Genomic DNA, 21,051 nt, shown 5'->3' on the forward strand with positions numbered 1-21,051 from the left:
TTTTTTTTTTTTAATTCCAAGTAATCTTTTTCTGTTTTTAAATTCAGGGAATTGAATGCAGGACCTTTGAACTAAGCAGCCCCAACCCCTACCCTGTGCTTTTTTTTTTTTTTTTTTGAGACAAGGTCTTGCTAAGTCGTTGAGTTACCCAAGTTTTGCTTGAACTTGTGATTCTCCTATCTCAGCCTTTCAGAAACCTGGGATTACAAGCATGAACAACCACACCTGGCTGTAAATGATCTTTTTAAAAAAATCATCCCTGTTGCATTTAATGCTAAATTTGCTTGTAAAGAAACTGGATGAAAACTTGTAACTATTACATGGAAAAGAAAAGAAAGCAAGAGTTTGAGTTCCTCTTTTTATGACTGCTCTTAACAAAAGTAAAAGCATTAATATTTGAAAATTTTCCACTTAGTAATGATCATTCTGAAACATAAACTTCCTTATTTTGTGTTGAATAAAAGCAAAAATCAAATGGAATATAGTTATGATCTTTTCATTTCATTAGATCTAGTAACTTGAGCTCATTGGGATATCTGGGATAGTGGGTAGCTACATAATTTTAATATACTAGTATATATTATCCTTTTTGCAGTCTTTTTTTAAAAAAAATAATTCCCCAAAGATTTAATATCCTCATTAAAAAGATTTAGCTTTTTCATAAAAGAAGAGTTAGCATGGTCATATGACCTTCACAACAATGATTGAGATCAGTTACTTTATTTCATTCACTCAGTATTTTTTGAGCACTTGTATGCCAAGCATTCTTTTAGGCAAAGTTCTTGACCTTGGCAATTTAAAATTTAATGGAAAGATGTGATCCTTTAATTTTTTATAAATATATATAAATATGTAGTAAATGTGCACAATGTGAACCTCAAATGCATAAAAATACATTGGTGAAAGGTCTCACTGCTAAGTTTTCCCTAAGCTTCCCCATTTCTCTCTGTAACCTCTTCCATAGGTTTCCTTGCAGAGATATTCTATACATATGTAAGCATTCCTGTAATGATTAAACATATCCTTAATTCACACAATACCTTTCTGTTTCTTTTTTCTTTTTTTCTGTATTTTAGGGAAGGGTCTACAGGGTATTCAGGGTCTCACTGTTAGATCAGGCTTGTGGTGATCTGCCTGTTTATAGCCTCCCAACAACTGGGATTGCAGGGGTGCACCACCATGCCCAGTCTCAATTGTCTTCTCAAGGGCCGGGGAGATAGCTCAGTGGAATAAGTGCTTGCCTGGCAAGCGCAGAATCCTGAGCTTAATCCCCAGTACCACAAAAAAAAAAAAAAAAAGGTGATCAGTTGCCTTCTCAGCATGCCCTGGGGGCGGGTCCAGCATGGCAGGCCCTGGGATTGAACCCCTGGCCCCTGCACCTGCTTGCAGGTACTTTAATCCGCTGAACTCTTTGGCTGGCCCTTACCTTTCTGTTTATACTGTTCCTTTTTTTTTTTTTGTCTCACTTGACACTGTATTTTGGAAATTATTCCATATAGTGCTACTTCTTTCTTTTAATGGCTGTCTGGTTTTGTAACATCTAGCTGGCCCATAATTTAAGTTCTTTTCTTACTGAATATATGTAGGTCATTTCTAGGATTTTGCTATTACAAAAATTCTTACAAACATAGCATTTTGACTGTATTCAAATATGTTTAGATTCATTAGTGAAAAAATAATTTCAAGATGAAAAGATAAATACATGTCACTTTTGTTCTCCAGTGTTGTACCACTTTACACTCCTACAAGCAGTAGATGAAAATGCTTATTTTTTCCACCAAGACTGTATCTTATCAAGCTTTATCTATTAATTACAAAAAAAAAAGAAAATCACATTTCTTTCCTCAGTGTTATTAAGTGTTTAATTTCCTCAGTATTATTTTATGCATTTAACTATTGCTATTTTTGTTACAGCTAAATTTATGTTTAAAGTTCTTTTTTTTTTTTTTTTTTTGTTGGAACCAGGGATTGAACTCAGGCCCTTGCGCTTGCCAGGGAAGCACTTATTCCACTGAGCCATCTCCCTGGCTCCTGAAAGATCTTTATAAATTCACATATTTGATTGTCTTCGTTTCTGTATTTTATTTTACTCAATGTATTTTTTAGGTAACAGAGGATTTTTAAAAATCTTTGTGAGAAATTACAAACTAGCAATGGCTAATTGAGGTGATTTGATCATATCAGAAAGTGACACATCTTCTTAACGATCAAAATTTTAAAAAGTGACACAACAGTTTGTATTTTTTGGTTTATGCAATATACTATAAATGTTGCTCTACTGCCTTTATTGGAAACAGTTATGGGTTTTGTCTTTCTAAGTGCCATTTCAAGTTTTTAGACATGAAACATTAAAAATGATAGCTATTAGTATGTGACTAGGTTTTTAAGACCTCATGATACTGTCTGGAATTTACCTTTTATTTCAAATGTTGAAGGAAAATATTGACTGTGTCTAAGGGAATTCTATATTAAATAGTATACATAAAAATACATTCATTAAGACATTCAGACTACTTCAAATATTGTTTTCATTAGCTCTAAAGCAATAAAAGTGATATTTGGAGATAAAACACAGAATGGTATTTGACATATAAATGTTTGTAGTAGGATAATAGAGCCCAATGGTTAAAATCATGTGATTTAGAGTAAAAGAACCTTGATTTCACCGGCTGTGTACTTTCCTAAGTATCTGTTTCTTTGCACATAAGATGAATGAATACCAGCACCTGTCTCCTTGGATTTCTGTGGGGATTGAATGAGTTAGTGTACATAGGAGGGCTGGCTTAGTGCCTGGCATACAGTAAGTACTAAACAAAATGGCATTGTGACCAATCATTCTTATTTCTGGCTGAGCTGAAGCTTTACTTTGGGAAGTCAACAGTCATGCTAGAAAAGCACTGAAGGGTAGTATTCAGCTCAAAAAAAAAGAAAAGAAAAAGAAAAGAAAAGAAAAGAAAAAGAAAGTGCACCCTCCATTCAACCATTATTTGTAATCTCTGGTTTTCATTGTCAATTAAAAATAACACACTTATATGAGCCTCAGGATTGAACTCTTAACAATAGTATTTTAATTATTTCTGAAATAACCCAGTCTCAGTCACATAATGAGAAGAATATTTACTTGAGATACCATTGACAGATGACACAAAAAATGCCAAAACCAAAAGGAGAACATCAATTGGCCACCTGAATGACCTCAAATCTAATGACCTAAGGACCCAGAGCAATATAAAGATCACATTTTGAAAGCCTGTGCTATAAATAACTTGACCTATGCGTTTCCTTCTTGTTATTTTGCCAGAGTCATTCTAATCCTTTTTTTTTTTTTTTTTTTTTTTGCAGAATCAGGGATTGAACTCAGGCCCTTGCACTTGCCAGGAAAGTGCTCTAATCTTTTATTAACTGAACTATTAAATCAGATTAAAGAGAGAGAGAGAGATCCTACAGCTCTCCTAAGTGGTATAAATGGTAGCAATTTTCTTTAAAACAACAAAAACCAACCACGGTGTATGACTATGTCAAAAGATTTCAGAAAACAAAAAAGTCTGAATATTTCAAGGTACTTCTAACAATTAGAAACTTAGACATAACCATAAATTCTTTTATTTTATAGGCATCCCTTGGAATTTCACATTTAATGTGAAGTTTTATCCACCAGATCCAGCACAGTTAACAGAAGACATAACAAGGTAAATAATCATTAGTTCTATATATGATAGTAAATCATCATCATAAGTGCTGAGACTTTCTCTTCAAAATTGAAGAAAACTGGTGAGCTGTTAATGATCAGCTTTAAGAAAGAAAAGTTTCTGGTCACTTCAAAGCATGCTTGCAAATAAGTAAATCTAAAAGTTTCAACTATCTGACCTGCTTGGAAGAAACTGGTAGGGGAACAAGGCTTATCATTTATGTCATGCCAGGCTGTAGTCTGGGTTCCTCAAAACTGTCCCACCCTCCCGGAGGGCTGTTTACTGGGAAAGAGCTCTTGAGTTTTTCAATTTCCTTCACTACATTTGTTTTTACAGAGAGCAAAAAAGCCAAAAATCTCAGGCTTATTATTATCTGTCTCCTCCTTTTCCTCCTCCTTCTGAGGCACGAAAGGATTGAAATCAGGACCTTCCCAATCCTTTTTATTTTTTGAGACAGGACATCTCTCAGTTGCTAAGTTGCCCAGACTGGGCTCAAATTTGCAATCCTTTTATCTCAGTTTCCCAAAGTGCTGGGATTTCAGGTCTATGCCACCAAGCCATCTGTATCTTCCTCTTAAACTATGTGGTTAGTTCCGATTTGATTTGAAACTGTCTCATTGCTATCTGTTTGTCAATAAAACTTTGAAAAAAAAAAAATAAAAACCTCCACAAAAAAAACAAAAACAAAAAACTATGTGGTTAGGTATGTGATCCTCATGAATTAAATCTTCTTTGGGCCTATTTGACTTACAAGTTAATCCTATATTCTTTTTTATTTTATTTTTTAAAAGAGAAATAAAAAATAGTATTAAAAAAAACTTTAGGAATGATACAGAATTTCACTAAACAAAATAATAGGAATTCAACAATGGTCATTATGTTGCAGATTGTTGCCTTTAAATTAGTTGTTCACATTACCAGATATATGCATTCAAAATTGGTTCAAAAAAGTTATAAAAAATTAAAAAGCAAAAAAAATTAAGCATTAACTTCTTTCAACAGACCAGCAGAAATCAGCAATACAATTATCCAAGCTATCTTGTATATATGCATATGTATTTCTTTATCTTTTAGAAACTTTCAAAGGGAAGGAGTAACTGGGATGAGGGAAAGGAGGAGGGAAAGAAAGAAGGAAGGAGAAAAAAATCCTGTATTCTTTAAAAACAACCTACTCAATCTTTTAAGGAAATGACTTTTTTTTTAATAACAGAAAAGCTTTAAAAATGGAAAAGCAAAAAAAAAAAAAATGGAGAAGCAATATATTGTAAAGAATACTATTATATGTATTTATATGTATAGCTTCTTGCATGGAGCCTCATATCCGGTAGCTGCTTGGCAGATTCTGTTAAATTGAATTGTTGGTTATCAAGAAACATTTCTAATTTTGATTTGATTGCCAGCTATCTGATTACAGGCAAATTTATAACCTCTAAGCCTCAGTTTTCATAAATCTTAAGTAAGGTAATAAAATAAATTCTTAAAAATCTAATCATTGCTGGGTGTGGTAGTGAACTCATGTGATACTAGAACTCAGGAGGCTGAGGTAGGCTGCTTAGTAAGACTATCTCCAATTCAACCAAAAATCTGATTATTCAGTTCTTTGTAAAGTTTATACTATTTTTAAAGATTACTTTGTTTTCCAGTTGTACTTAGTACATTTGTGAAGCTGAAATTATGTATATCATCCTGAAAAAATTTTCACAGGTAATATTTGTCTGGTAAAGTTGCTACTTACTCATCTTTCTTCCTCTAGGTTTTATCCTTAGAAATCTTTTCTAATTGCTTGTGTTTTAAAGAAGTTTAAGATTCTCCTTGTCTCAACTTTTCTAACTTTTCTTTCTAAGCTACCTTCCAATTCGAGTTCAAGGTAGTTACAGTATTTGTTTTTGGTTTTGGTGGGAAAATTTCAAACACAGAGAAGGAAGAAATAATAATATAATAATATGACATTAGCCACATGCCCTCATGTAGATCGAACAATTAATATTTTAATCTTTTTTCTTTTTAAAAATCATTTTCTTTTTCCTTTTATTTGTTTAGTTTGTTGCTGCTGCTAACATGTCAACATCCTTTTTTTTTGGCTTCAGATACTATTTATGTCTTCAGCTTCGGCAGGACATCGTTGCAGGACGACTGCCCTGTTCCTTTGCAACCTTGGCATTACTAGGTTCTTACACCATCCAGTCTGAGCTGGGAGACTATGACCCAGAGCTCCATGGCATGGATTACGTTAGCGATTTTAAACTGGCCCCAAATCAAACCAAGGAACTTGAAGAAAAGGTCATGGAACTGCATAAATCATACAGGTGAAACTATCTCTGGGATTTATCTTGTTTATTTTGGCAATAAGTTTAAACTGTTGACTTACTACTGATGCAGTATTTGCCTAATAGGGAACATGATGCCTTAGAAAGAGTCAGCATATCCCTGCTCCCTTTGACCATGGCAAGTTGCTGAATTTCTCTGAACTCCACTTTCATCATTAGAGTAATGGGCATTGCATTGTAGGATGAAAACTAAATGAAATGACAGATGTAAAGCGCTTAGCGTGGGATCTGGCAGATAGTAGGTGCTTAATAATAAATGGCAGCTATTATTGTCTTACCTTTTTTCAGGTTTCAAACTTATTATATACTATAGTAAATGCTTTGAGATTCTTAGAACTAGTGTCTAACTTGAGATATATGTACATGGATAGATTTCAAAGGGCCCATGAAACTCTTAAATGTATTTTTCATCTATTTATATTTCATCTATTTATTTATGTACTTATTTTTTTGGTGCAGGGTCTCACTACACAGCTTGGACTTGTAGTTATCCTCCTGTCTCAGCCTCCCCAGTGCTATGATCACAGGCCTGCACCACCACATCTGGTTTTGGGGCCGGCACAGCACACCCAGGGTTCTGGGGCCAGCGTGGCATACAGTACCAGGGATCAAACCTGGATCTTTTTGCCAGACAGGCACTTGACTGCTGATCTATCTCCCCAGCCCACCAAATGTATTTTTAAATGTCCTTATTGATTATATGGCTTTTTAATTTTTATTTTTATTTTATTTATTTATTTTTGTGGAGCCGGGGATTGAACTCAGGTCCTTGCGCTTGCCAGGCAAGCGCTTATTCAACTGAGCCATTTCCCTGCCCCCTATATGGCTTTTTTAAAAAGTGAAAATAATTGTTACCAGTATAGGAGAATCATAACAGTAATCAAGAACAAGGGCTTACAAAGTACTCTGAGCTACACTAAAATGTTGCCTCTGCTTTGTCGTGGTCTTGAGACATTAGGTAATTCACTTAAACCTCTACATTTTAACCTTATGTGTGTGATGGAGGTTATTGCCTCAGAAGACACAGAGTAATTGCTAGATTTACAAAAGATTATGTAAAGCATTTAATATAGATAATGTCTTTCGTGTAAAAATTCATAAAATGTTAGCAAATATTAAAATGCCTTAAAAACTTGCATTTTTGCCTACTATACCTCCACTATTACTTGGATGGCTTACTATGGCTAAATTTTACATTGTAACATGAAAGTCTGATCTTGGCCTTAAATTAGTGTTCTGAGTTATGTTAGCATGAGTTAGATGATGAAGTTATAAAGGGTTTCAGTGCTCAAGGAGAAATACAAAGTGTGGTTTTGATAGGTTGCTGTTGTACTGCCAACAATTCTGTTTAGTCATTAAGCTACATTGTTTTCCTTGGCGTGATTCTAATGGATTGCATGGATTGGGATGCTTCAAGGAGAGAACTTTAAATCGAGCCGTCCCAGTTCTTAAGTGACTTATTTTTCCTCTAAATTTAGATGCTGCAGTCATTAAAACCATAATAAGGACTTTATAACCTACATATCAGAGGTCTTAGGAGAGTTGCTCAAGTCTCATGGGGTCACACTACTTTTTTTCTTTTTTGGTGTGGGAACGGAACCGGGGATTGAACTCAGGCCCTTGCGCTTGCCAGGCAAGCACTTATTCCACTGAGCCATCTCCCCGGCCCTACTTTTTTTCTTTTAATGGTGACAAGTTTCATATTTTTTAAGGTAGAAAAAAACCCAGAAGGTTTGGGAGGAATGGATTTTGCAGAGAGAGTCTGGGTTGAGTAAAAAGGGAAGAAAAATAAAAAGTAAAACTATACCCTACAGTATAGTGGGGATTATTGTAAAGAAGCGTAATAGCCCGAGTCCATACTTACTTGACAAGAGAACTGCAAAAATTTGCTTTTCAAATTCACGCTTATACACTCCAGTGAGCTGAAGTCAGAAGCCACTAAATGTACCACTTTCAATTTCATGATTGTAACTTCAAAATGTTGCATTGTCTTTGAGTATATTTTTAATACTTTATATTCTGGCTATGAGTCTAAAAAGCTACACACACACACACACACATATATATATACACATATAGAAGCAAATACTGAAAAGAATCCATTAAAATAATTTGACAGGTTAGATTTGTAGCATACTTTTTTATGGTATATAATTTTTTTAATATATTTTAATTTAATATTTATTTATTTATTTATTTATTTAGTGTGTGGCCTGCTCAGCCCACCAGGGGGCGGGGCTGGCTGGCATGTGGTGCTGGGGGATTGAACCACGGTCCCTGTACTTTGATTGGTTTGGCTTAGTTTGTTCTAAGTAGGTGCTTTAGATCACTGAGCCATCTCACCAGCCCAATGGTATATAATTTAAAGCAATTATTAATATAATTTTTACACAGTAAAATGGTAAGAGAAATTTTTTTACTGCTGCTATAAAGCCAAAGAGAAGAAAATAATATCAGATTATGATCAATACTTTAAATCTGTCTCTGATCATTTTTAATAATTATTTGATCATAATACAATCTGAGTTTTAAAGGGGCTTCATCTAGTCTTAATTTTCACCCAATACTTTTATTCTTTGTAGCATTTTTATTATATAATCATAATAATTCTAAGTAGCTAATTATTATATATCTGTTATTATGGGCCAAATACTGTTAAACACTGTACATATTTCATACTTAGTTATTATAAGCACCTTTTAAGTTAGGCCAACAATTCCTACAGATCCTGTTTTCAAGATCCTTTTAAGGTTCTACAAGGTCAGAATTACATTTACTGTAATACTAAGGTATGTCTTTTTCACTGTGTTGACACTGGTGGAACACAAATCGAGGCAATTGCACCAAACTATACTCCTAGTCATTATATTCTTTACCAACATGCAATACAGTTTAAAGGGGTGGGGTATCGTGGCACATGCCTATAATCTCAGCTAGGAGGAGGCTGAGGTAAGTAGGAGACCAGCCTGGGAAATTTATCAAGATTCCATCTCAAAATAAAAATTTTTTAAAAGGGCTGGGATGTAGCTCAGTGGTAGAGCAATTCCTCGTATGAGTAAAGCTCTGGATTCAATCCAAAGTACTATGTACATGCATGCATCATGCATAAATAAATACCATTTCACTTAATAATTTTAATAGAACAGTCAAATGTTGATTTTATTAAACCTTAAATGTAGTTCAGTTTAATATTCTGTGGTTAAATGAGAACTACACATAAAGCATTTCTACTGTGTAGTGAAATAAAATAATTGAAGAAAAGCACTTGTGGGTTGAATTATAAGCTGAATTAGCCATCTTATTTATTTAGTCTTTTTGTGTCAGAGTCTTACTATGCACTTCAGGCTGGCCTTGAGCTCACTTTGTAGCCCAGGCTTGTGAATTTGCAGTGATCCTCCTGCTTAAGCTTCTGAGTGCTGGGATTACAGGCATGTAGCACCACACCCAGCAGCCGTCTTTTTAATATCACATTTTTTCTTTAAAAAAAAAAAAAAAACTGACAAACTGATTGTTCTTTTGTGTTAGTACATGTTTGCAGTATATTGTGATTACTTTCCTTAGGGGAAGTTGGTACAGGTATATAATTCATCAAAGGCCAGTCCTATTTTGAAAAAGGAAATTGTTGCTAACGACAGAATTCAGACTTTCAAGTAAAAATTAAAATTTTAGCTTGGCATGGTGGTGCGTACCAATAGTCCCAGCTACTCTGAAGGCAGAAGGAGGATTATTTGGGTCAGGACTTAGGAGCCAGACTAGACAACATAGGGAGACACTTGGCTCTTTAAAAACAAAAAGAAAAATTTAAACACTTGTTTATACCAACATTATCTTTTCTTTCTTACATTTTTTATTAGTATATAATGATTTCATTTCTCATGGAGAGTTGGTACAAGTATATAACACATCTTAATTCTTTTTTAGGTCCCTTCCCTCCTCTTTCTGTCCATCTCTTGGTCCCCTGCAACATGATCTTGACAGCTTTCACATCCTTAATCTTTTCTGCTGAGATGAATGTAATTTTTTTTTTTTTTTCTTTGCAGAGCTGGGGATTGAACTCAGGTCCTTGTGCTTGCCAGGGAAGCGCTTATTGCACTGAGCCATCTCCCCAGCTCCCTCTGAATGTGATTTTTTTTTTTTTTTTTTTTTTTTTTTTTTTTCGGAACCGGGAATTGAACTGAGGCCGTTGCGCTTGCCATGGAAGCACTTATTCTACTGAGCCATCACCCCAGCCCTCTGAATGTGATTTTTAATGAAAATAATTTCAAAAAGAAATGTTGTATATATTGTGTTAATATTTGAAAGACTGAACTCAGTGAGCTCATATTTTCCAGATGGAATATATGATATGAGCTCATTCATACATAAAATGATTCATTCAAAATGCAAGATAGACCAATATATTTTGATAGATATAACAACACAAAAAGTTCATTGATGTTTTCAGATTTCACATTTTAACTAATCTTTTTAAATTTTTGAGACAGGGTCTCACTATGTAGTCCAGGCTGGCCTCGAACTCGTGGTGATCCTCTTGCCCCAGCCTCTGCAGTGTGGGGTTACAGGCATGCACCACTATGCCCAGCCTTTAGTCTTTAAGAAACTGATATTTTTGAGTTTTAGTGTAATATCAAAGAAAACTTAAATTTTCAATCCTTCATTGTTCTTTCATATATTTTTATGATAAAAATAATCTATTATTTTTATTTAGTGATTTAATAAATATTTCAATTTTTTTTAGTTTAAAATTTTCTTAATACAATGAGCTGTAAAAGTCTCAAGTCAATAACTTCTGAGGATAACCCACTAATATTAGAGACTGCTAGACAGTGTTAGATTGTTTAGTTGAATTCAAACACCTATAGTATTTAGATATCAATAGAATATTCACCTCTGACAGAACAAAAACAAAGGATACAAAGGAAAGATCATTTTGTATTCATATATACAAAATAGGATAAATTTACAGCTACTTTCGCTTAATTCAATGAGAGGAAAGAGGTGTACTAACAGTGCTTGGGCAGAATATCCTGTCTGCTTCTTGTACTATGGATAACCACTAAGAAGATAACAATGTATAATGTACTGATTATCAAAACTGTCCTATTAATCAGCTGTGAAACTGTCTCATTCATATTTATTTCTCAATAAAAATAAATAATAAAAATAAAAATTTTCTATTATAGTAAATACTAATAGATATAATTCACACAGTGAAAAGTACTTTGGGGTTGCTATAGGTTAGTGGTAGAGTACTTGCCTACCATGTACAAGGTTCGATCTCTAGTACCACAAGAAATAAACAAAGCCATGGTGGTGTATACCTATAATCCCAGCACTCATGAAGCAGAGGCAAGAGGATCACCATGAGTTCGAGGTCAGCCAGTGCTACATAGAGTTCAGGGCCAACTTGAGCTATATAGTGAGATAGTGTCTCAACCAACCAACCACCCAAACAAGAAAAGTAATTTGGACTCCTCAATAATTATGACAATAAAGAGGTCCTGCCAGGTTTGGTGGTTCACACCTGTAATCCCAGTACTCAGGCAGAGAGAATGTCATGAGTTCAAGGCCACTAGACAACGCAGTCTCAAAAAAAAAAAAAAAAAAAAAAAGAGGGTAAAAAGGTCCAAAGACCAAAATAAGCTTGAAAACCACCAAGTTAAATGAATAGGACACATAGTTAAAATAACTAGGGGCCGGGGAGATGGCTCAGTAGGATAAGCGCTTGACTGGCAAACGCAAGGATCTGAGTTCAATCCCCAGTTCTGCAAATAAAATGAAATGAAATGAAATAAAATAAAATAAATAAAATCTAGCTTTGGAATCAGACTTTCTCACCTTGAATTCAGATTCTGTTCCTTTTTAACCGTGTGACTTTTGGTGTGTTACACCTCCATCCTCTAAGCTTTAATTTTCTTACCTGAAAAATAAGGATGAAAATGTGAATTTTATAATTGTTAAATCAGAAAATTCATGTAAAATATTTAGCACAATGACTAGCACAAAGTGACAGTTCCAGTATTTGGTAGGATAATAGTAATTCTTATCCTCCTTTTATAGTCAGTGTGACTTTAGAGAACTACTCTTAGAACTTAACAGAATTTAAAATGAAATAGGTGGAACAGTAGCAAAGGGTGGGTGGATGTGGCGCAGTTGGTGTTATGGCAGAAACTGAACAATAATAGATCTCCATGACTAGAGAAATAAATTTTTTTTTGTCTTTTTTTGAGACAGGGTCTTCCTGTGCAGCTTAGCCTGGCCTTGAGCTCACTTTGTAGCCTAGGCTAGTCTTGAACTTGGAACAATCCTCCTGTCTCACACTCACGAGTGTTGGGATTACAGGTGTGCACCACCATGCCAGGCTATGTCTAGAAAATTTAGACATCTGTCATCCTGGAATTTACTTGCTCCTTTTTGGAAGGATTGGTTGCTCTCAGAAGCAAAAACCCAAATGGAAAATTTAATTGTGTCCATTAACCCGGTGTTTTTAGCCAATCCAAAGAAACATCTGCTGAGGCATAAGTATTTTACTTGCATTGAAAAGTACAAGCAAATAACACACTGCTTCTCAGATAACTAGAAGACAACCTATGTAAGTGGAACCTGTGGTGGTAGTCTTTTGCCAAGACGAGAATGTTGAACCTGAATCTGGAATTAACTTTTCAAATTAATACTAGCAAGTTTTAAAATTAATTCCTTTTTACTTATGGACCCTAGGGAGGTATATAAACTTGTCAGTTGTTCCCCACTTAATTATTTGAAATCAAAATCACAATCCTTAATTTAAGAGATGGAACAAACATTAGTAAGAGGCTGTCACATAACACTGTAATTCACAGAATAGTTCTTTTGATCCCATTTGTTTGAAAAGAATAAAACAGGAAAACAGTGCTATGACATCTGTCTATAATTATGCGAGATTAACCAGTGTCAGAGCTCCCTGGTTAAGTATGTTTGTAAGCTGCAGTGCTTAACAAATAGTAAATTGTTAGGGGGATACAGAATAAATACTGTACATTACTTTTTGTGGTTTAGAGATATCTGATCTTTTCCCAGGTGGTTGGTTATGACTTTAGAAGGTCTTGGAAATTTTAGGAAAAATCTTTAAGTTTAATTTGTGATCCTACCTTATAAAATATATATGTTGTATATACATGTATAGGTGTATATGGATAGTGAGATTATGAGAGATTGTCCTGTGGTTTTTTTCTTAGTCATATTGTGTGCCTGATTTTTATAATTGGAAAAGCTTTGCTGGATACAGGCAAAGCAAGGTGACCACCATGTAGGGAAGTAGTCTGGTTTAGGATATTGTGCTCTAAACAGAGTGAGGAAAGTGTGTGTAGGTACAAGGGCTAAGGAGTTACAACTTCAGCCCAAGAGGCAAGTAGTCAAGTTTGAGCACTGTGTGGTGAGGGTCATAGGCCAAGCAGAGCAAAAAGGGTATATATTTGAGGATAGGGCCTATGGAGGCCATAGAGTGCATCCCTGCAGGTGAGCAGGATGAAGGAGGACCCTGCAGGAGAGATGTTCCAACACTAGGACCTAAATGAAGTAAAGAGGGCATTCATGTGTAGAAGTTACTGACAATGATGGTTATACATTGTGGGGAGAGGGATGTTAGTAAAAATATTCAGGATGAAATTTGGTAAAAGGAGATACAAATTATGGAAAGGGAAGCTGGACATGGTAGCACATGCCTGTAATTCCAGCATTCGAGAGGCTGAAGCAGGAGGATTGCAATAAGTTTAAGGCCAGAGTGAGTGAGAGAGACACTGTTTCAAATAACAACAACAAATTATGAAAAGGGAGAAACTACTGTGAACCCTGTGGTATTGCGTTGAAGCAGGTTTCAGAGTGAACTCATGATTTCCAATTTATAGAAAGATAGATATGAAATTATAGTTATATAGACACATGCAAATGCATATGTATTGTACTAGGAAGAGAGACTCAAAAAACAAGAAATGTCTAGAAGGATACACAGTCAGGCTTGAAGAGGCTCCCAGTGGCCAAATCTGGAGCAATATAAGTAGGAAAAGGAAGAAAATAATTGACTATATTGCATTGAGTAAGATGAGAATCAGAGTCCATACTGATAAAAGTGAATAAATTGAAAGTTTGATAAGGAATAGTTTATTCAAAAGTTTCAAAATATCCCACAAAAGCAGTTACCGGTTAAAGAATTTTACAGAGGGGGCTGGTGAGATGGCTCAGTGGTCTAAAGCACCTACTTAGAACAAGCTAAGCTAAGCAAAACACAGGGACCGCGGTTCAATCCCCAGCACCACATGCCAGCCAGGCCCGCCCCCTGGTGGGCTGAGCTGGCCACACACACACTAAATAAATAAATAAATAAATATTTAAAAAAAAAAAAAAAGAATTTTACAGAGGAAGCCATGAAAACATCAGTGATCAAAACGAACAACATCTGTGAGGAGACAAATAGGAATTGTGTACCATGCCATAGAATGCATGGTAGCCTTTTTGTGATACTTGTGACAGAGTGACTAAGGGTCGAGGATATAGCTCACTGGTTAAGTACTTGACTGAAGTCTAAGAAAGATCAAGAAATTTATTTCAGACTGAAGACTAAAGATACATGAACTGGGGCTGAGGCGTTAGCTCAGCGGTCTAAGCACCTGCCTGACAAACGCAAGGACCCAGATTCGATCCATGGTACCTACCACATGTGGTGCCAGCCACTGAAACCAGGAATGGTGGCTCACACTGGTTATGCCCGCTCGGGGGAGGCTGAGACAGGAAGATCATTGAGTCCGAGCTACATAGTGAAACCCTGTACCAAAGAAATGAATGAATGATTTTTTTTTTTTTTTAAAGAAGATACATTGACTAAGCAAAACTGGCATTATGTAGGATCCTTCTGCAACACTAGCTAAGCTTAGTGAGGCTTGAGGACTGTGTGGTGGTATATATCAATGTTGATTTTCTGGTTTGAGCACTTTATAGGAGTATGTCTTTATTTGTAAAATACAAACAAATATTCCAGAGTGACAGGTCATCAAATTGATAGCTTACTCAAATATTTCAGGAAAAAGTATATTGTACATAACTTAAATTATTTTGTGTAATTATTTCAAGTCAGGTATGGTGGTGCATACCTGTAATCCCAGTACTGTGGAGAGCTGAGCAGGAAGATTGTGAGTTCAAGCCTATCGTGGGCTATTTAGAGACCTAGCAAGACCCTGTCCCAAAAATAAAATATAAAAAAGGTCTGGGAATGTAGCTCAGTGTAGAGGCCCTGGGTTTAATCCTAACTACTACTACAAAAAAAAAAAAAAAAAAAAACATAATTATTTCAAAAATCCAACCATAACATAAAAAATTTTAAAAGCAAACATCAGCCAAACTTTAAATATATTTTCAACTAAAAAATTTTAAAGCTAAAGAACCCTTCTTAGCTGTTTGTGGTGGTATAAACTTATAATCTTAACACTTGGGAGGCTAAGGCAGGAGGACTGAGAATTCACACCCAGCCTGTACTACATAGGGAGTTCAAGGTTGGCCTGGACTACCTACTCAGACCCTGTCTCAAAAAACTGTTCTAAATACAGTTTAAAAGCATGGTTATTTATGTATATAGTTTGAAACTTAAATCTGTATTCCAGTTAATTGACCCAAGCCAGGTGTCTTGGAGCGTGCCTGTTATCCCAGCACTTAGCCAGCTGAAGCAAGAGGATCACTATAAGTTTGAGGCTAGTGTGGGCTACAAAGTGAGTTCAGGGCCAGCCTGGACTACATAATAAGACCCTGATTAGGAAAAAAAAAAAAGATAAGGGTCAAATTAATTGATCCATAACACACTTTAGTGTTGAAAGAATAAACATAGGGAAGATTTTATCATGTTTGCTTCAGAAATATTTTAACGTTTATCTTCAAATTCTAGTAATCTAAACTATCTTAATCTTATTTTATGATGGACCACTAGATTATCAGAAAACTAAAGTTGCTATGATAATATTTAAAATAGTTTATAGTTGGGTGTAGTGGCATACAGCTGTTATCCCAGCACTCAGGAGGCTGAGACAGCAGGTTCACTCCAAGGCCAATCTGAACTACAAAGCGAGACCCTGTCTCAAGAAAACAAACAATGGTTTACGCAGCAGTTTTATAACCACTATATATTATTTGATCCTAATAGTTGACAATAATTGGCAATCCTAGTATCTTACAATAGATGTGATTCTTACTTCATAGAGGAGCTAGAAGAAGACATTGTCTCACCAGTGCCTCTGTGACTTGAGACCTGATTTAATCCTGCTGCTTCAAACTCTGATCCTAACCTGCTTTGATCATGTGATCACTCAGGGTCTGTTTCTGCATCAGAAAAATGAAAAGGTTGAACTCTGTGATCTTCAAGTTCCGTTCTAACTTTAAAATTCTAAAATTCAGTCCACTAATAAAAGTAACAACAGCAAAATTACAGAATAACTGATAGCAAAATTATAGAATAACTGACAATAATCTTAACTAGAAAAGTAAGTTGTATCACTTGGATGGAAAAAGATATAAACTACAAACCATTTTTTTTGGTTGACTTGAATGTGAGTTAATTTTCCCATTTACCTTTTTTAAAATCTTCTAATTCAGGTCCATTAATGAATAGAATTTCAGTGTGATGCTTAGGAGTTTGCAGAAAAGAAGTTTATTTAGGAAAGCTGCATTATTAGCAAATCTGCAGCCTCTTTCCTGAGGTTTTTTCCTTTTGGTGGTTGTTGTTCCAAGGTTTCCATTGTTCTTTTTAATGAGGGGAAAAACAGATGGGTTTGGAAGACATTTTTCCTTATTAAATGAAGAGATCCCTGCCCCTCCCTGTAGCTTGAGGCACTCTTAAGGAAAATGGGCATTTCCATGTTTTTTCTTTGGGGATGTGGCTGCGTTGTTACTATGAAGTTATACTTGATGAGGCTGAATTGTGCAGCAGTAGGATGATGTCTTTGTCCTGAAAACACAACATAACAACTCCCTAGCACTTCTCAAAAGAGGAAACTTCTAAAGGAAAGGGAAAGACTGTCACAGTGAATGTTTAGACAGTGAAGCTGATTGTTTTCAAACAAATCTAATTTATGCCTAGTAATGAAGATGTCTTAATAACAGAAAGCAGTCTCATTACCCGTATGCTTCTATTAACCAATTTATTTTGTGTAGATCAGCGGGTAGGACACCATCTGTTACCAGAAATTTTCTTTTCATCAAACTTGCCCCCATTAAGAGTCCTACTTAAGTAATGTCAGCTGCTCTCCATAATAACTCAATTCAGAGATACAGAGAGAGAGAGAGAAAGGCAGCTAAGAGGTTCTTGTAAATTGCACCATCCTCCCTGAGGATTTAATTTAGTCATCTCTCTGGCAAGGAAATTAGTGGGATGAATTTATGTATGATGTAGGGGAAAAGTGTTGAAGAGGGAACTGATGATGGGTGACCCTAGGCAGCTTTAAGGAAATTGTTTAATAGGATTGAAAAGAGTTTTCTGGGGCCGGGGAGATGGCTCAGTGGAATAAGCGATTTCCTGGCAAGCACAAGTGCCTGAGTTCAACCCCAGGTTCTGCCAAAAAAAAAAAAAAAAAAAAAAAAAAAAAAAAAAAGAGTTTTCTGATAGCTTTTTTGGTGAATTTTTATTTCTTCAATATCTCTTTTTCTTAGGCATATTCTAATTATTTAGATACTGTTGATGATTCCCTAACCTATTTTTGGTACTATGAAATATATTTCATGTACATATTGATATATATGTATGTTTATATAATATAAAGTACAGATATACAGTATAAATGTTGATACTATGGCATTGAATTTTTAACTTTTATTATATTAAAGGTCCATGACTCCAGCTCAGGCTGACTTGGAATTTCTGGAGAATGCCAAAAAGTTGTCTATGTATGGAGTTGACCTTCATAAAGCAAAGGTAATAATGACTTTATTCATTTAATGACACAGGCCTGTTATTCATCTATCACACTTGTGACATATATTTCCTATCAACATTTATTTGGGGTATTAAAATCATTTAAAGAATACTAATCCTTGTTGTAATTTTAAGTATATCAGTTGAATTGTCCCTCAGCAATTCTACTATTAGAATAAAGTTTCACACCTAATTATTGTAAAGCTCAAAAGATGTATTAACCAAAGACAGGAATATAACTCAGAAGGCATAAGCACCTGTCTGGCAAGCATAAGGTCCAGAGTTTGATCCCCAGTACCACAAAAAAGCATATTAATTTTTTAGATGAAATAGCCACAACTCTTGTTGTCCTTTACTGATTATAAACATTATTTGTGTGAAAGAAAAGATGTAATAACCAGAGAAAAATTATAAATTTTTAAAATGCAGTTACATTAAAAAATATAAATTGACAGCAAGGCCTACAGTATCATCTATGTCAAAATCACCTGGGGTGTCTATTAAACTAAAATTCCTGAGCTCCTCCCGGAGTTACAGTCTTTCTTTGGAAGAGAAGCTCTAGCGTTTCAGATTTAATGAGCATCCTAATTGATTTTAATACCTGCTTGAGTCTGAGAGTCATTGGCCCAGAGTAATGGTTCTCAGAATGTGGTCAGCTGCTTTTAGCACCACCTAAAAACTTGCTGGAGGTGCGTGGTTCAGAGTCCTTCCCACACTGAATCAGAAGCTAGGGGTGGGGAGCTCAGCAGTCTGTTTTAACAAGTTCTCCAAGTGTGATTTTGATGTCTAGCAAATGAACTACAGTTGTTCATTTGAGAATCATTAGATTAGGATATGGAAATTTGATCCCTTCCACACACACACACACACACACACACACACACGCACACACACCCAATATTGGGGATTGAACCCAGGGCCTTCCACACTGAGGTAATACCTCCAGCCTTTTTTATTATTTTGAGACAATCTACCTGAGTTTTCTGTGTAGGACTCAAATGTTCAGTTCTTCTGCCTCAGCCTCCTAAATACTAGAATTATGGGTGCTTTATATTTTGCCTAACAGAGTGAATACTTGAGACAAGTTGCTCAGTTCCTTTCCTATTCAGTTAGTAGACTGGCTGGGGATGTTGAGATCATGAGGAACAGGACTCTCGGGAATAATCAGAAGTTCATTCAGAGGAAATTAACTAGTGTATATAATGAGCAAACTCAAAACCATATCCAGTAGGACACAATCAAAGGAACCAGGGTACTTAGCTCCCAAATAGGAAAGTTCTAGGAAGATGTAATATCTGTCTTGGTGTATTAAAAAGAATGGCATGTGAAGCAGAGATTTTACCATGGCTTCAAGATATAAACCTAGAAGTAGTGAAATAGACGCTATAGGGAAATATGTTGTTCAGCTCAGTTTGACAAATTGTGTAGCCAATCTTTCTCAAAGATGGAGTGGGCTAATAACCGCCAAGGGTTCTGAGCTCCCTGCAGGTATTCCAGGGAAGATAGACTAGTCACTTGGTTGAAATTTAGAAGAGGACATTCAAGCATCTGGCCTGTTACTGGACTAGAATGACCTTCTAGGGCTTCCCTACCTTGAATATCCATTTCTTTCTTGAGTTCCTAAAATTTCAATGTATGTTTGTAGTTTTTTTTAAGTATGTTGCTCTGGATTATGTTAGGCTGGGTGCTCTAATTTCTATGAAGCTTTAAAGTAGATGGTAGGAATATCAGTGTATTAGATAAGGTGTATGTCCAGAACTAAAAGTGTTAGGTTTTACTTATTTCCTGCTAGAGATTGGTGTCAATCAGGAATGAGTGGAGTCAGACAGTATGTTCCTTTCCCAAATGTTATAGAGCAGATTGTTTACTCTATAAAAAGAGATACAATTATACCCACAGGGTTTAAAAACTTAAGAGGGCATCTTCTGTTAAGTTTTCAGTTACATAGTTATTCAATCAAAGTTGCATATAATTTCTACATCTTTGTGCTTGTGTATAACATTGATGGGCACTAATACTTTTCTCTAATCATTTCTGGAAAAAGAGTAGTCAAGAAGCATCTAACTCTGGGTTTTAATTATTTTTTAAAATATATTTTTATTTATTTGATATATGGTCTTGCTACGCAGTAAGCATCCTCCTGCCTCAGCCTCCCCAGTGCTGGGATTACAGGTGTGCGCCACCATACCTGGTTTCAGGGCGAGCACTGTGCTCCCAAGATTCCATGGCCAGCACGGCATGCTGTACCAGGGATCAAAGTCAGGTCCTTGAGCTTGCCAAGCAGGCACTTAGCTGAGCTATCTCCCCAGCCTGGGTTTTAATTATTTAGCTAAGTAGTTATTGGTAGAGGTAATGCAAGTGAAATTTATTTCCTTGAATGACATAAATGATTAATATTTAAATTTTAAAAAAATTATTTACAGGCACATAAACATAGTTTCATTTTGCCTTAATTTTTTTGTCTCTGTGATTATAATTTAATATACTTAACATCAATTATCTTAAGAATCTGATATTCTCTTATGATGAGTTTATACAGGAATAGAGTCAATTCTTAACATCATATCTAAAGAGATTACTACTTTATCATTAAAAAAAAATTCTAATTGTCCGTGTGAATTTGGTAGCATATACCACCCTAAGCCCTGGCTCCAAGAAGTCACATCTGCTAAAAATACCTTCATGGATTATGTTGGTTAGGTTAAGCTTTATTTTTCATCATTGCTTTGAAGCCGCTTTTGTTTGTTAATGTCTTTAGATTATCTAATGTGTTGAGCACTACAGACTAAAATACTGATTTTTTTTTTTTTTTTTTTTAGGACTTGGAAGGAGTGGATATCATCCTAGGTGTCTGCTCTAGCGGCCTTTTGGTTTACAAAGATAAGTTGAGAATTAACCGTTTTCCTTGGCCTAAAGTACTGAAGATCTCTTATAAACGTAGCAGCTTTTTCATCAAGATCCGGCCTGGAGAGGTACAGAATTTGTTTCTTCCCAAACCAAATGTAATGTTTAAGGCATTTCCTCATTCCCATTTTCCTTGTTATGTCATCTAAGAGGTGTTGCTGTATAGCTGAACACTTAAGGGCTTATTAAATTGTTTTCTTTCTTT

At 35.4% G+C, this 21,051-nt stretch overlaps 1 protein-coding gene across 22 annotated transcripts in view; it reads left to right on the forward strand.

Moving 5' to 3' along the window:
• Epb41 (erythrocyte membrane protein band 4.1) overlaps positions 1-21,051 on the forward strand; it is a 251,748-nt gene that overhangs the window by 136,055 nt on the left and 94,642 nt on the right. For all 22 annotated transcript variants that reach the window (XM_023703019.1, XM_023703020.1, XM_023703023.1 and 19 more), the window contains 4 exons: positions 3,614-3,689; positions 5,777-5,995; positions 17,855-17,942; positions 20,762-20,914. In XM_023703019.1, coding sequence (XP_023558787.1) covers positions 3,614-3,689; positions 5,777-5,995; positions 17,855-17,942; positions 20,762-20,914 — 536 coding nt within the window. The remainder of the gene's footprint in view (positions 1-3,613; positions 3,690-5,776; positions 5,996-17,854; positions 17,943-20,761; positions 20,915-21,051) is intronic.

The sequence above is a fragment of the Octodon degus genome, unplaced genomic scaffold, assembly GCF_000260255.1.
Source record: "Octodon degus isolate 3935 unplaced genomic scaffold, OctDeg1.0 scaffold00163, whole genome shotgun sequence".
NCBI classification, from domain to species: Eukaryota; Metazoa; Chordata; class Mammalia; order Rodentia; family Octodontidae; genus Octodon; species Octodon degus.